The sequence below is a fragment of the Lucilia sericata genome, unplaced genomic scaffold (genome assembly GCF_015586225.1).
Source record: "Lucilia sericata isolate MDLA Ls3-8-SP2 unplaced genomic scaffold, ASM1558622v1 Contig000420F_arrow, whole genome shotgun sequence".
NCBI classification, from domain to species: Eukaryota; Metazoa; Arthropoda; class Insecta; order Diptera; family Calliphoridae; genus Lucilia; species Lucilia sericata.
This window is the reverse complement of record NW_023994437.1, coordinates 325,456-343,519: the sequence shown is the minus strand read 5'-3', so window position 1 is coordinate 343,519 and position 18,064 is coordinate 325,456. Positions and strand designations below refer to the sequence as shown.

The following is an 18,064-nucleotide window of genomic DNA, read 5'->3' as shown; positions in this document are numbered from 1 at the left end:
GTACTTGCCTCCAATGACATCACCGAGTTAAAATATGAAAAACCTAAAAACGGCTATAGTTTCTTAAAAAAACGCTCTAATCGAGAAAAGAGCAAACATGTGATCATTCATATTTTCATATTGAAATATTAATACAAAATCGTAACAACTAAAATTATACAATTTTTACAATCAACACCATTTTGTTGTTAAGGTTCATCAAAAAAGTATAAACAATTTGCGGCAATATAAACTAAAATATTGTATTATCTCAAAAAGTTTAAAATCTAAATCGCAAATTTTGATTTAAGACAATCATTTATTGAATATTTTTCTTCTCATAGTAATTGTATTTGTTTATATGAGAATGTATGAGCATATGAGTGTGCTTATGCATGAACATTTACAGTTAGGTTCTCCACTTTTTTCTTTTTTTTTTTTTTGTTCATGATGGTTGTGGTTGTTGTTTTATTATCTTTATAATGTTCACCACATGCAAGTAATGGCGCGTATAATGATGATTACAGTCACACCTTGTATTTTTTCCCAGATCTACTGTTGACTGACTTTTTTTTTTTCCTTTAGTCATTCATTGAAAGCCATCACTAGAGCAAAAACTCTATGGGAAAAAGTTCGCATGTTTTCTTTTTTTGTTTTGCAAACATGTATTTAAACACTAGGGTTGTCCTTCAAATAACAATTATTCGAATATTCGAGGAAGATATAAATGAATTGGTTTAGTTTACAATACAAAATTAAAAATATTTAAACAAAATTTTAATATTTAGTGACAACTCAGTAAATGCTTGTTCTCAAATAATATGAAGGTCCTAAGTCAAATAATATAGTATTTAAAAAATTTACAACCCTAGTACAGACATACAACTTCACATGCATATTTTATTTTTTCTTTATATGAATTTCGATTTTTATATTTTTTCTAACTCATCACAGCCATTACAATACATATTGTTGTTATTTATAATAGTTTTTGGTTTTTTACATGCTAGACAAAGTTTTATTATTTCATTTCCAGTTTTTTGTTTTCGTTTCCAGTTTTTTCTTATTTCGCTTGTAACAGGTTTTTATGTTATTTTCCAGGTTTTGTTTCAGTTTAATGGGATTTTTAAATTTAAATGTTTATTTTTCTAAATTTATATTATTTAAATAACAAATTTTTAATCAGAATTTTGTTTACTTTTAAGCTTATATAATAAATCATTTAATTATATTATTTATCCTTTTAAACGCAAATTTATAATAAAACAATTTTTGACTCTTTTTCTCTGTCTAGTAGTTTTGTGACAAACTAAACTTTTCCATTTATTATTTCCTTTGCCATCAAAATGTTTTCGTTTTTCTCCTTATTTCTTCTTATTAATTTTTTCAAATAATTCGCTCTTTTTTGTCATTATTGCTTTACAAAATATTGTTACAACATTAGTCTTTGGCTTCATTAATTTTAACTGAAAATAAATTATCATTTTTTTTTTTTTTTTTTTTTTTTTTGAGTTTGTTTTCGACTTTTAGTCATCCGGAAAAAATTCTTTAGTTGAGACTTGATTTTTTTCTTCAAGTATTTTCTCTTAAGATTTTATTTTCATTTCACATTGAAGACATTGTAACATTATTATGTTTTTATTTTATATTTTTTAATAAGAACTGCATTCCCTTTTTAACTTTTTATTTTTTATGTACAAATAGCAACAAAAAAAATAAAAATAGAAAACCAACTACAAAAAAATTGTAAGCAGACTTTATGTATTATATACGAACTCGTACCAAAATAAAAATAAAGCAAAATGATGAAAAAATTATTTGTACACAATAAAAATAAAAATTCTTTTAAAGCAAAATGAAAAGAATAAGAATAATGAATTGGTTTTGAAAGTACGAGTAAAAATAAAATATAAGTATTATTAATCGCTTTTTTAAAAATTTTTCAGCAAATAGCTTATATACTTGGTCAAAAAAGAAAAGTGAAATAATTGAAAGGAAATTAAATTAAAAACATTGTATTCGAAAAATTATCCAACAAATTATGAGAAATGTTTTCATACGCGTTGAAAATAATCAAATCAAAAAAATATGTATGTATATTTAGAAGCAGGCATACAACTGAACTAGAACTGAACTGGAACTGAACTAGAACTGAACTAGAACTGAACTAGAACAGAACTAGAACTGAACTAGAACTGAACTAGAACTGAACTAGAACTGAACTAGAACTGAACTAGAACTGAACTAGAACTGAACTAGAACTGAACTAGAACTAGAACTAAACTAGAACTGAACTAGAACTGAACTAGAACTAACTAGAACTGAACTAGAACTGAACTAGAACTGAACTAGAACTGAACTAGAACTGAACTAGAACTGAACTAGAACTGAACTAGAACTGAACTAGAACTGAACTGAACTGAACTGAACTGAACTAGAACTGAACTAGAACTGAACTAGAACTGAACTAGAACTGAACTAGAACTGAACTAGAACTGAACTAGAACTGAACTAGAACTGAACTAGAACTGAACTAGAACTGAACTAGAACTGAACTAGAACTGAACTAGAACTGAACTAGAACTGAACTAGAACTGAACTAGAACTGAACTAGACTGAACTAGACTACTAGAACTGAACTAGAACTGAACTAGAACTGACTACTGAACTAACTGACTACAACTGAACTAGAACTGAACTAGAACTGAACTAGAACTGAACTATAAAAAAGCCTCAAATAATTTCGTCCACCTAGATTATGATTTGGGACTACAGTGCACACCAAGGATATAAGTTTAAAAAAACCATTCCCATATGTTTGAAAAACTATTTTAGTTTTTCTTTGATTGCTTTGTAAAGACACATATCCTTGACTAAACATTTGAATACACTTATGATGATTATGTTTATGCCTGTGCAAATATAGTAAAATATTTAAATATGTACCACAAAACTCTTGTCATATCTAAACGCAAAAAGAACCCGTTTATATGTCTATTGGGAAACGATTTAAATAAATGAGTTTTATGCTTTAGAGGAATTGATTTTTTTAATATTATTGTTTAAATTATTTAATATTTAGAAAAGTGACTTGTATATAAATTAAAGCAAATTGTTTTTTCTACTGAATATAAAGCGGAACAGTTTTCAATACCATAACCAAAGAATAATAAGAAATTGGGGCTTGTCAGTTGGTACGTAAAGGAGTTGTCATTCGGTACCTAACTCTAAGTATGTATTGGTAGAATTTTTGTATTAGTATTGGAGCTCCAACCACTTTCACCACACTTTCCAAACATACATACTTGCATAAAATCGTACATAAAATTTTAGGAAAAATAAATAATATTTAAATTTCTACATTCGCAGATTTTTTTAATTTATTTTGCCCACATCTAATCAGTAAACATTTAATAAATATATTTTTCGGACTTAAAATCTCTTTTTTTGCAAAAAAATAAGTTTATTTTAAATATTTTTTTTCATTTTCAATACCAAACTATACAACTTTGTTTTGTCAATTTTAATTTCAACACACAAAAATTAATTGTCAAAAAAATTAAAAAAATATTTTTTTAGTTTGTGAAAAATAAAAATATTTCGGATTGTTAAATGCGATAAAATTGTGTAAAAAATTAAAAAATAGTTATGTGTTTGTGAAAAAACGTCGTTCAAGTCCTATTATCCCGGTATTTTCGCGAAAAAGTTTTGAAGTATTGTGAGAGAATTGAGTTCTCACAAGTGTGTTGAATTTACACAGAACTCGTCTGTGAAGAGAAGGAAATGTTATTGTTGTAAAACAATGTCATAGTCCAACTTCTTATTATTCTTTGACCATAACTATTCAAAATTCATAATTTCTCGTTCAATAATATGGTACAGTTTTAAATGTCATAATTAAATTATAATTTTAAAAATTCAGAATGAGAAATCTACAACATAATTTTATTCCCCAAATATAACGTATGGTACATACATACATACATTTTATATCCGTTTACAATTTCCTACCTCATTTCCTTTAAATAATAAATGACACTCAATACAATACCTTAATATACATAGATGAGGGTTGAAGTATTATATTTTCTAGTTTAATTTATTTATTCCACACTAAACTTTCTTATTTAAAATATGACTAGTGCTGGGGCATATAAATTCTGAGAATCATTCTCAGTTATTAAAATTTAATGTCAGTTTTCTCCTGCTAATATGTATTTCTTTAAGTTAGGGTAGCAATCTTCATATTTTAATATTTTATTCATTATGATATTACTTGAGTTACATATAAACTTAATATTATATTTTAACAACAATGTGTTGTTTTTATATGGAAAACTCATTTAAATTTAACGGCAATATTTTGATTAACATTAAAAGTAAGACTTTTTCCTCAATTTTTATTTTTTCCATATCAAATAATTAAATGTTATTTTTGATTTTTTTTATAAGATTTTCAAAATAAAACTAATTTTAATTCTTTTGAAAGAGAAATCTTGTTTGTTGATTTGATGTAATTTGATTTAAACTTAATTTTGCTAGAGTTATTTATCTACCTTTGATTGTGAGTCTTTACCGTTCAGGTGCAAAGTTTGTCTGTCAACACCTTCATTGAAAAGTTAGCATTTTATCAATTAATTACAGAAAATTTCAAGCAACGAACGAATCTCGTTCACTATGTTAGACACCATCATCAGGCTGTGTGTGTCTTTGTTGCACAGCGATGACGACAGCTTCTCAAGGTGCAACATTAAAATGTCGCTGTATTTGCATTGAACTCAAACAAAATGTGGCTTAAAGCTAAACGAAATCAATTTAACCTGACACTCAATGTATAGTACATACTATATTTAAAGTAAAAAAAGAAATCAAAATATTTATCAAAAAATTCCATGCTACGAATAAATAATCCCAAGAAGATATGATAAATCTTGAGTTGTTCATATTTCTAACGTATAAGTGATTTTTAATTCCGCAATGTCATATAACCCTTCTGGACGAACGATTTTCAAATAAAATCTATTTTGGTATCTCTAACTGTAAGCATGTGGGACTATGTACATACATACATCGAGAGAAAAAACATGATAAATGACTAAAAATACATTTTTAATCTCAACTTCACACAATTCTGGTATAAAATTTATTCTTCCCTTGTCTATTCGCCATGTAATCAGGCTTAAATCGTGTGTAAAATGTTTGACCATTTCAACCATAGAGACAAAATATTATAAAAAAGGGTTTTAATAAACTCTTTAATCTAATATGATTTCCTTTTTTCGGTTTTGTCTGTTGCTACATTTTATACGTTTGCATATGAAGAACGAACAACTGTTTAGAGACACTGACAGAAAACTTCTGTAAACTTTTGTTGCTATTTCGAAATATAGAGTATATTTCAAATTCGTTTAGTTTCCTATATACATACATATTATGATATTATGACCTTTTTAAGATTACATTTTAAATGGCCGACAATTAAAGCTTGAGTAAAAATATCAGTACAAGTGGACGTGGCTGTAAATGGGAATGTAAATATTTTACCAGTCATGAAAATAACACATTTTCTTTATGTTGCCGGTTTTTATGTTTTAGCAACTTAACGCAGTTAATCTACTATAAAAATAAACTCCAACACATTCAAACTTACACATAGTACATACACTCAAACCTTCGCCCCTTGATATTCGTATAAAGATAGAAAATACCTCTACAATTTTAGCAAGAGAGGGCTAAACCCTTTTTATTATGGCCGATAAAGAATATGTATATAAACTACCAGCTACAACAACAAAAATTAAAGAACATACACATGACAGTTTATTAGCCTCATTTATCATAGATGAGACAAAACAAGAGCAACAACAACAGCAGCAGCATCATTGAATCGGGTAAATATTGTTGTTTATTTTGTTTCAGATTATTTTTTTTATTTGTCTCCATACACTTACATACATATGGAAGGGATGTATGTGCTCAGGAGGTATATAAGAGGTTTAAAATGTTCAAAGAATGTCATGTGTTAGTGGTAGTAGTAGTGTTCCATATGAAGTTTATTTAATTTTTTTTTCAATATATTTCAAGGATTGGAATTTTTGTTATCAGAATTCTATTTCGTTAACAGAACAAAAAAAAGAACACATATTTATGGGAATTCCTTATGGTCGCAAAATAAGGTTCTATTGTTATTTTAATAACCTTTGAAATCTTTAATCTCAAACCAAAGGACAGAGCGTCAGGGTATATTAAATATATAATTTTAAAGGAAATTAAGTATTTAAATGGCGCCAAATAATAAAGCATAAAAAGAGTATTATGTGAAAATGGTTATATTTAATCATAATGTTACCAATACATAAACATGTACAGAAATAAGAAGATTACACCAAATACTTGGTTGCTTATTAGTAAGAGGGGTGTGTATACTAGATAATAAAATTCAAAAATATTTGAAAAAAAAAACACATTCTGTTTCAAATTTCAAGTAACTTTCTAGACAACAATATAAAAATATCTTATATCAAAATTCTTTACGGGTTAACAATTGTCAATATTTTTTTTAAACAAAACCGCAGTCTCTATCCATCCATTGTACTTACAGCCATAAAAATGAAAGTTTGCACAATTCGAATTCAATATTAATCATACGCATACAAATATTAAACGTAATACATGTGTTAACGTATGCACACTTTTAAAAGTTATTTTCAATTTGAAGCAGACAATACTTAAGAATATTTGAAAATTAATATGTTTTCGCTGTCTGTAAAGTTTGTTTTATTAATCGACAAAATTTTAAATATAAAAGAAGCTCAATATCAAAGTTAGACAACATACGATACTAGTACTTATTGATTGTAAAAGAAATTGAATAAGAGACAAAGAAATATTTTCAAATGGTTTAATAAGAAATAATAACAAAAAATAAATAAAACGAATTATGACAAAACATGCATGCCAAACAATAACCTTAATAACAAAAGAAGCTTAACAATAAGAACTTTTAAGTAGTGAACAAGCTCAAAAAAATTCCCAAGTCTAAATGGTAATAAGTCATGAACTTCTGGACCAAAACACATATACATATATTATTTACAAAATATTACTAACTAGATAGTAAAGAGCTAAACTATTTAATTTTAATGTAATTTTTTATTTAAATGCTTTAAGAGAAATATATTTATTTTTCTATTTCATTTGATACGATGCGAGAACAATACTTTACCTTGTAAGTACATTAGAAATTATAATGTTTATAAATTTTACTGAATGAAGGAACAAAAGCTTGAGTGAGTAAAACTGTATGAATGCATACGAAATTTTTATCCTCTTGTTCTTACTTACATGCATACATACTACATTTACAACTATTGTAACTACAGTTATCTACTTCCCTAACACAGTCGTAGAAGCAGATTTTATTCTTTTATTACTGAGCTACACACGTTTCAGGTGATTTTATAGCTGTATGATTCAATTCAATCACTTTTATGGCAGCGATGAACGTACTTTAACAAGAAGATACAACTGCAGCCGTTAGATATGATTTTCACAATAATGCGCTCACATACTTGAAAAAGCATTTACAACAAGCCAATTCAACGAACATTTTATAATCAATAAAAAAATAATTTTCTTTAATAAAAAAGATTTCACTTTGTTAAATTCTGGATTACTATAAATTTTATTTACTATATTTCAGTTTTTCTTAAATATTTGAGAAGAAATTGCTGCCAGTCTGTACTATAAAACTTTAAAGTCACTAATTTTTAAAATTAAACAGAAGCTGAAGAACAGTATTATCACTTTTTAAAATGATAAGAGTCTTGCAACATTTTAAATTAACATATGAGCATCGTTTCTACAGCATTTCATCAGACACAAATTCATTACATTAACATTTTATAGTGAAATTTTTAAATTCCTTATTATTACTAGCCAATTATTTGGCTCATAAACTGAGAATTATTTACATATTTTATCAAATGTTTTGACTTTACCATGACATTCAAATTGATGTTTACTTCTTCTGCAATGTCGTAAAAACCGAAGATCGAAGAACTCATTGGTATAACACAATCTTTTGTACATCATTAATAAGCATTAATAGATACAAATTGTGGATGTCCATTTAATGCCTCATAATAAAACCCAAAAAAAAAAAAACAAAATTTGAAAATAGAAACAAATTTGTTGGGAAAAAAGTTGTCAACTGTTATTTTGTTGACAATGACTTGTTTACATTTTAATATCTGCTGCCTAATAGCCAATGACCTTAAACATGGCTATGGTTGATGTTTTATAAGTTGTCAGTTTTTGTTAATGTTGTTGTTGCTATTATTGTTGTTTTATTAATACTTACAAATGTTTGTCATAAATTTGCTTTTGCTAATGTTGTAGAAGTGGCATTTTCATATCTAACTGTCATGTTAATATACTTTTTTTACAAATTACAATAATAAAATCATAAACCCAAAAAGAACTTTTATTTAGCAAAAACTAAATTATTCAATAGATTATCGATTTTTCATCATATACATCTTTAGTGAAATCATGCGAATACGTCACTGTAAACAACAAATGTTTATTTGACTTTTTAAGCATTTGTCATTGAGCATTTGTGTGAGAGAGAGTTTTAACGATTTCTTTTATTGACATTCGATGAAAGGAAATGTGCGTAATGAAAAGATATAAAAAAAACTATAAGTGATATTTGAATGTATTAAATAGATTGAAGGAAGTTATTTGAATTTGATTAATGGTAATGGCAACATGATATTTAAATAAAATTTCTAACTTAACAAATGAATTTAAGTACAAAGGCGAAATCATTAAGATTTTTTTGTTACAAAATATTTTAGAAATTATATTAAGAAGATTTAGGAATTTTTAGTGGGACATGAGAGGGTATTCAAGTTAAGGTAAAATTGTGAAAAAAATAAACATTACTTGAAAAATTTTAAACTAAAAGATTTTAATAAATATATTTTGTTTATTATTTTTTACTTTTATTGTCTCATTTCATTTCCCTCTATTTCATGTTAGTTTTTATATTTATTTGTTATGTTCTACAATTCTTTTTTGCAGTATTTTAATTAGTTGTCATTACAAGCAGTAACAACACAACAGTCATGAATAACAACTCATTAGTATTTTTTCATGTTGTTGTATTTGTTATGGTAGTTGTAATTGTAATTGTTTTTGTAGTTGTAACTAAACAAGTTCATATATGGTTTTAAGTATTATTATTCTCATTTGCTTATACTACGTATGTACTTACATACATACATATCTATTCACTACTCATTCACCCAGACACTCAGCTGTTCATTTATTCTCACACTTGCTCGTTCACTCACTCATTCATTTATTTATTTTTGTCTTCATTTACTACTTTTTATCTTTGTTTGTTTGCTTGTTGTTTTCCTCTTTATTTGCCATTTTTGCTCCTTTAATGTCTGTTTTTATTTTCATTTCCAGTAACACGCCTATTATGTAAATTGTCTTTTTATATCCTGTACCCTACATATGGAAAATAGGTAGCCATTGATTTGGCTTTGACTTTTTTAAACAACTAAAGATATATTTTCCTTTCATGGAGAAAGCAATTTTTCTCGAAAATTTATATTTTTAACAAAAAATGTTTACGTTGAAATAAAATAAGATATTAAATTTAGGAATCTAACAAAAGAGTGTTTAAGAGATTTTCAAAATAGTTTTTTTGTTTAATTTAAGAGTTTAACTACAGAATGGTTAACTGATCTTTAAAAATTCACAAAATAGTTTTGAGAATTGTTGTTTCCGTTTTTTTAAATATTTTTGAAAAGGGTGCAAAAAATTCTTAAATTCTGTTTCGTAAACAAACAACAATGAAATGGAAAATAATTAGTTCTTTGTATATTGTTATTTGCATAGAAAATATAAATTTGAACAGGCGGTGCTTTATTTTTTTTAAGCTTAAAGTTTTGTAGTCATTAATTTTGAGAACTTCTTAAGGAGGTGTTGAAATAGGAATTTTATTTCATAAAAATTAAAGAAAGTTTTAAATATATAATTAACTTAATATCTTTAAAGTGAACGCATTCAATTCATAAATATGTAAAAATACAACAATGTTATACCTTCTTATAAAAACTTTATTCAACAACTATTTTAGCAACTTATCATTTTATTAACGTTCATAACCATTTACCCTCTTTCAACTTTTATATATTTTCTTACACTTAACACAAACATAGGGGTTATAAAATTACAAGTTTTTATGCTGCTTTATTTCTAGAATTTTTTGGGCAACTTGACATGAACTGCAGATTTCTTTTTGATAATTTTACTTTCTTTACCCTTATACTTGACTTTGAAACTGCACAATTATTATTACTTGTAGTTCTACTAAAAATTTATCAATTCAATTAAATTTTTCCAGCAAGGGGTGTGTGCGTATGTGTTTAAGTAATATGCAAATATTGCAGTAATATTAGTTTCTACGTGTTTGGAAATAATAATAAAAGAAAATACTTAATAAAGTTTTATATTTGATTTTAAAAACACAACTTAATCGATTTGTAAGTGGTACTTTAATTGGATGTAGCAGAAACTATGCAGCCGATGTCTTAAAGTTTTGATAACAATAAACAAAGATATACTTTAGATTTCTTAGTTTTTAATTAAAACCGTGCAATACAGAACTAAATAATTGAAAATTAAAAAGCTCGTTTTAGTAACTGCTTTTTCTTTGTCTTTACACCTGTTTTGTTAAACAATTTTATTCAAATACACATTTTTCTAAGTACATTGAAATAATAACAAAGGAAAACACCTTAACAAAATAATATTTCTTTATAATTTACAAGTTTAAATAAAAATATTTCTTCTGCACATCTTATCAATACAAATGTATAAAAAGTAAAAACATGATATAGAAAACCGGAATAAATGTATATAATTTTCCCTTAAAACTTAAAAACCAATTAAAAACACATTTATCTTTACTTACAGTCCATAGCTACTACGACTGCATATAACAAATATATGCTAAAGACAAATACATATGCTCATAATCACACTTGCATATATACATATGTATGTACATTTATCTAACAGTGTATGTAGGTAGTAAAGTAATCGTATGTATATAAACTTATCAACACTTATGCCACAAACTTGTGCAAATATTTTATATATCACACTAACCAAAGTCCAACACTGGATGGCAGCACAAAAAAAATTAAAAACAAAAATCTTTTAGCTTTTGTGCATACAATATGTTTAGTTTTTAGATTTCATTTTATAAAATAATTCATATTATTTTATTTATTTTTCTTGTACTTTAAAAAAAAACAAAGCAATGTTAAACATTAAAATAGTATTATTTTAGAATAGAATACATACATTGCCACAAGTGTTAGAGAGAAAAAGAAAAACTCTTAAATGTATGCTATATTTTTACATACACTTTACAATAATTCATATTATGCACTCAAAACCACTCATTTATTATCACATACAAACTCACAAATATGTATTTGTACATTTCTTTATAAACTTATGAATGAGAGCAATACATATGAAAGGATATTATGGAAAATTCTGTACTTTAGTACTTTTTTCAGTAATTTGTATAGTCTAGTCTACAGTATATAGCCTAGTCTATAGTCTAGTCTATAGTCTAGTCTATAGTCTAGTCTATAGTCTAGTCTATAGTCTAGAATATAGTCTAGTCTATAGTCTAGTCTATAGTCTAGTCTATAGTCTAGTCTATAGTCTAGTCTATAGTCTAGTCTATAGTCTAGTCTATAGTCTAGTCTATAGTCTAGTCTATAGTTAAAATGTTTTTCAATTTAAGCCAATATAATATTTTACAAAATCAAATAGTTATAAGTTTATTAAAAGTTAATTCTTGAATGAAGAAAATTATTGAAAAATAATTGACAAAACAAAATTATAAAATACAATGAATGTATGTTTTTATACAAAATTATTTAAAGAAAGTAAAAACATAACATTTCCTCCTCGTCTATTTCAAAACGTGGTAACTAAGGAGAGTAACGATCAGGCTTCTTCTTAATGCGGCTTGATTTGCGTGGTTGTGGTTCTGCTATTGCTAATGGAGTTTCAGGAATTGATTCCGATGGATTTTCATCCATTAAGGCTCTAGGATTATTCACTTCATCACTTTGATTCTGACTATTTCCAATATTTTCAAAAGTTTGAGGACTTTGTTGTGACGGTTGAACTGATTCTAATAATGAAAGAGCTAATTGGGAAACATTTTTAAAATTAGAGTTATTTAGCGATTTATTCAAACGAATTTGATTAATATGACGTTTCCAAACTTTATTTCCAACATCAATTAGAAACATCATATTTCCAATAGTTTTTATTATTTTTCCGGGTATCCATTTATCCCCTTCCCAAAAGTTTCGACACAAGACATTATCATTAATTTTAATAGGAGGTTTTAAAGTATCAGAGCATGAGGTGTGGGTGCTGGTAGGACTTAAGAGAGAAAGCAATGTTCGAGGTTGTCGACCATGTAAAAGTTCTGCGGGCGATTTTCCACATGAGTTTGGACTAGTTCTATATGTTGTTATATAGGCAAGAACTGATGCTTGTAAACTTGAACCATCTGTTAATTGTTTTTTAATTGAAGTTTTAAATGTACGTACGAACCTTTCTGCATTACCATTCGAAGAAGGATGAAAAGGTGCTGTAGTGAGGTGTTCAATACCATGTACTTGGCAGAATACTTTAAAATCGTTTGACGTAAATTGTGTTCCGTTATCCGTCACAATTGTTTCTGGTAATCCTTCTATTGAAAATATGTTTTGTAGTGCTTTGATCGTAGATATTGTAGTAGTATTTTCCATTTTTATAACATATGGAAATTGAGAAAAAGAATCGACTACTATCAGCCACATGTTTTTCTCGAAAGGACCAGCATAATCCAAATGAATACGTTGCCATGGTAACGTTGCTTTTGGCCAGGGAGAAAACTGTTTTGGTGGATTTGTTGAGTGCGAATAACAAGCTTGACATGACGACACGAGTTTAGCAATATCATCATCAATTTTCGGCCACCAACAATAACGTCTCGCAATTTGTTTCATTCTAACTATCCCCCAATGTCCTTGATGTAAAAGTTGTATAATACGTTTTCTTAGGTGTTTGGGAATCACGACACGATTATAATTATTTTGTAAAATTATAACATCACCATTAAATGTCAAGCTATTACGATGACGGTAGTATGGTAGTAATTCTTCAGAGAACGACTTATCTTTATCTGGCCATCCATTTTGTATAAAATTTAAAACTTTTGTTAAATTATTGTCTTCTTTAGAAAATTTTGCAATTGCCTTAAAATCAATAGGGAAATTTTCAAATTGCTCATCAATGTTAATTTCATTAACTTCAATTGATTTATCAAACTCAACATCTTCTTTGTAAGGTAATCTGGACAATGCGTCTGCATTCCCATGGCATTTTGTACTCTTATACTTGATAGTATATACATAACTAGACAAAATTAAAGACCAACGCTGTAATCTGTTGGCAGACGTTACAGAAATTCCTTTTTCTGGATTAAAAATTGATATTAAAGGTTTGTGATCGGTAAACAAAGTAAACTTCCTTCCATATAAATAATCGTGGAACTTCTTTACACCGAAAATAATAGATAATGCTTCCTTTTCTATCTGACTATAGTTTTTCTGACTTTCATTTAAGGTTTTTGAAGCAAATGCAATAGGACGTTCCGATCCATCAGGGTATATGTGAGATATAACCGCGCCGACACCATATGAAGAAGCATCTGTCGCCAAAACTATGGGTAGTGTTTCATCAAAGTGAGCTAACTGAGTCATTTCAACTAACTGATGTTTAAGTTCTTGAAAAGAATTCTCTTGTTCTTTCCCCCAGAAAAAGCTTTGATTTTTCTTTCTTAATAGATTGAGTGGACCACAAATTGTAGAGAAGTTTTTGATAAATGAAGCGTAATAGTTAACTTTTCCTAAAAACGATTGAAGTTCCGCAATATTTCTTGGTCGAGGCAACTTACTAATGGCTTCCGTTCTATTTTCGGATTGTTGAATTCCAGAAAAACTAATAATATGACCAAGATACTCTATCTTTGGTTGCATAAATGAGCATTTTTCAAAATTACATCGAAAACCAGAATCATACAAACGAGTTAAAAGAAGTTTGAGATTATTAATATGATCTTCATCATTAGAACCGGTACATATTATATCATCCAAATAATTAACGCAGCCTGGAATGCCGGAAATTGTCTGTTCAATTAATCTTTGGAAAATAGCTGGAGCACTGGCTACTCCAAACGGTAAACGTTGGTATTGATATAACCCTAATGGAGTATTCACTACTAGTAAATTTTTAGATTCTTCGTCAACTTCGATTTGCAAATAAGCATCAGAAAGATCGATTTTCGAAAATAACTTTCCGTTCTTTAGTTTGTGAAATAAATCACGAATTCTTGGAATAGGATATTGCTCAACATCCATTTGGGGATTAATTGTAACTTTGAAATCAGCACAAATACGAATCTTATTATTTGACTTTGGTACTATCACGAGAGGTGAAGCCCACTGACTAAACTTTACCGGTTTCCAAATACCTAATTTGGTTAATCTCTCAGCCTCTTCTTTGAATGTATCAACTATAGCATATGGAATAGGTCTAGGTTTGAAAAACTTAGGTCTAACATCCGATTTCATATAAATATGAGCTTGCATTACATTACAACGACCCAATTCTTTGGAGAATAATTCCTTAAAATCGTTACAAATTGATTTTATTTTTAAATTTTCCTCTATTCGAAAAATCTGTACTGATTTAAATTCATCATACCAATTTAAACCAAATATATTGTTGCAATGTTCTGAATTGGCAACAATAACATCTAAAACTTTCGCTTCTTCACGAATTTTTACATATACTCTACACGATCCTAAAACTGGGATCTCTGAGTTGCCGTAAGCATGTAACTTAATAGTGGATGGAGTCAAATGAACATTTCTCAATGTCTTATAAGTATTTAAACCAATAATAGATCGGCCAGCCCCAGTATCAAATTGAAATTGTACTAACTGATCATTTAACTGAATATCTATTAACATCTTATTACCACATCTCTTTATAATCTCATCTATTACATTACAATTTGTTACATCAGAATCAATAGACTCAACTTCAACATTACTAATTGGAATAGACTTACATACTGATGCAATGTGACCTTTACGTTTGCATTTGAAACATTGTGCTTTGAGGAATTTGCAGTCTTTCTTCTCATGCGTTTTGAAACAATTGTTGCATGCCGGTAAGGGTTTCTTTTGATATTTCTCATTTTTATCTTGATTGTTTTGACGATTTTTATAATGTTGACTATAAGATGGCTTAACTGTATAAATTTCATTATCCAATTGATTTTTGTTTTTTAATGTCTCCAGTGTTTTCTGTGTTGCTTCAAACGTTTCAGCTATTTGTAGCACCTCTTGAAGTGAAGGATCATCCTTGTGTAATGCGGCAGTACGTACAGGTTCATCCGGTGTATATAAAATAACAATATCCCTTATTAATTGATCTACATATTCACTATTACAATTGTTGTTTTTACAAATAAAGTTACACTCTCTTGCCTTACCTCGTAACTCCATAACCCACTGGTTGTACGTTTCGCCCTCATGCTTTTCTCTTTTATAAAACTCATACCTACTTTTAATGACATGAATCTTGGTTTTGTAATGATCGTCTAAGTTTGAAATTAATTCAGTATATGATGCATTTTGAAGTATGTTTTTTCCAATAAGCTTTTGAAGTAAATGAAAAGTTTTGTCTCCGACCCACGAAAGGAAAAATGAACGCTTCTTATCGTTGTCTTCTACCCCGTATGCTTTAAAATGCTCTTCAAGCTGTCTTTTATACGTATCAAAATCATTTTGTTCATCATCAAAATTGTGAAACTTTGGTACTGCCACAGAAACCGATGCTAAACTGGAAACTGGACTTGCTCCTCTATTCAAGAATCTCTCGAAAAATTGGTGTTGTTCAGCTACCATTCGCTGAGCCCACTGCTGTTGCATTGTAATAACTTCTGACAAAAATGCTTCCATGTTTTAGCAATAAATGACCTCGTCGCCAATAAAATGTTTTTCAATTTAAGCCAATATAATATTTTACAAAATCAAATAGTTATAAGTTTATTAAAAGTTAATTCTTGAATGAAGAAAATTATTGAAAAATAATTGACAAAACAAAATTATAAAATACAATGAATGTATGTTTTTATACAAAATTATTTAAAGAAAGTAAAAACATAACAATAGTCTAGTCTATAGTCTAGTCTATAGTCTAGTCTATAGTCTAGTCTAGTCTAGTCTATAGTCTAGTCTATAGTCTAGTCTATAGTCTAGTCTATAGTCTAGTCTATAGTCTAGTCTATACTATAGTCTAGTCTATAGTCTAGTCTATAGTCTATAGTCTAGTCTATAGTCTAGTCTATAGTCTAGTCTAGTTTAGTCTATAGTCTAGTCTATAGTCTAGTCTATAGTCTAGTCTATAGTCTAGTCTATAGTCTAGTCTATAGTCTAGTCTATAGTCTAGTCTATAGTCTAGTCTATAGTCTAGTCTATAGTCTAGTCTATAGTCTAGTCTATAGTCTAGTCTATAGTCTAGTCTATAGTCTAGTCTATAGTCTAGTCTATAGTCTAGTCTATAGTCTAGTCTATAGTCTAGTCTATAGTCTAGTCTATAGTCTAGTCTATAGTCTAGTCTATAGTCTAGTCTATAGTCTAGTCTATAGTCTAGTCTATAGTCTAGTCTATAGTCTAGTCTATAGTCTAGTCTATAGTCTAGTCTATAGTCTAGTCTATAGTCTAGTCTATAGTCTAGTCTATAGTCTAGTCTATAGTCTAGTCTATAGTCTAGTCTATAGTCTAGTCTATAGTCTAGTCTAGTCTAGTCTATAGTCTAGTCTAGTCTAGTCTATAGTCTAGTCTATAGTCTAGTCTATAGTCTAGTCTATAGTCTAGTCTATAGTCTAGTCTATAGTCTAGTCTATAGTCTAGTCTATAGTCTAGTCTATAGTCTAGTCTATAGTCTAGTCTATAGTCTAGTCTATAGTCTAGTCTATAGTCTAGTCTATAGTCTAGTCTATAGTCTAGTCTATAGTCTAGTCTATAGTCTAGTCTATAGTCTAGTCTATAGTCTAGTCTATAGTCTAGTCTATAGTCTAGTCTATAGTCTAGTCTATAGTCTAGTCTATAGTCTAGTCTAGTCTAGTCTATAGTCTAGTCTATAGTCTAGTCTATAGTCTAGTCTATAGTCTAGTTATAGTCTAGTCTATAGTCTAGTCTATAGTCTAGTCTATAGTCTAGTCTATAGTCTAGTCTAGTCTAGTCTATAGTCTAGTCTATAGTCTAGTCTACAGTCTAGTCTATAGTCTATAGTCTAGTCTATAGTCTAGTCTATAGTCTAGTCTATAGTCTAGTCTATAGTCTAGTCTATAGTCTATAGTCTCAGTCCTATAGTCTAGTCTATAGTCTAGTCTATAGTCTAGTCTATAGTCTAGTGCTATAGTCTAGTCTATAGTCTAGTCTATAGTCTAGTCTATAGTCTAGTCTATAGTCTAGTCTATAGTCTAGTCTATAGTCTAGTCTATAGTCTAGTCTATAGTACTAGTCTATAGTCTAGTCTATAGTCTAGTCTATAGTTCTAGTCTATAGTCTAGTCTATAGTCTAGTCTAGCAGTCTAGTCTATAGTCTAGTCTATAGTCTAGTCTATAGTCTAGTCTATAGTCTAGTCTATAGTCTAGTCTATAGTCTAGTCTATAGTCTAGTCTATAGTCTAGTCTATAGTCTAGTCTATAGTCTAGTCTATAGTCTAGTCTATAGTCTAGTCTATAGTCTAGTCTATAGTCTAGTCTATAGTCTAGTCTATAGTCTAGTCTATAGTCTAGTCTATAGTCTAGTCTATAGCTAGTCTATAGTCTAGTCTATATAAGGTCTATAGTCTTCTATTGTCTAGTCTATAGTCTAGTCTATAGTCTAGTCTATAGTCTAGTCTATA

General features: G+C 28.3%; 1 protein-coding gene across 1 annotated transcript; it reads right to left on the bottom strand.

The window, feature by feature from the left end:
* Positions 1-12,011: 12,011 nt before the first annotated feature.
* On the bottom strand, positions 12,012-16,109 carry LOC119604718 (uncharacterized protein K02A2.6-like). The gene is made up of 2 exons (XM_037957512.1): positions 13,694-16,109; positions 12,012-13,261 (listed from the first exon to the last, which is right to left on the bottom strand). Exons 1-2 carry the CDS (start codon positions 16,107-16,109, stop codon positions 12,012-12,014), a joined length of 3,666 nt encoding a protein of 1,221 aa, XP_037813440.1.
* Between the last annotated feature and the right edge of the window lie 1,955 nt (positions 16,110-18,064).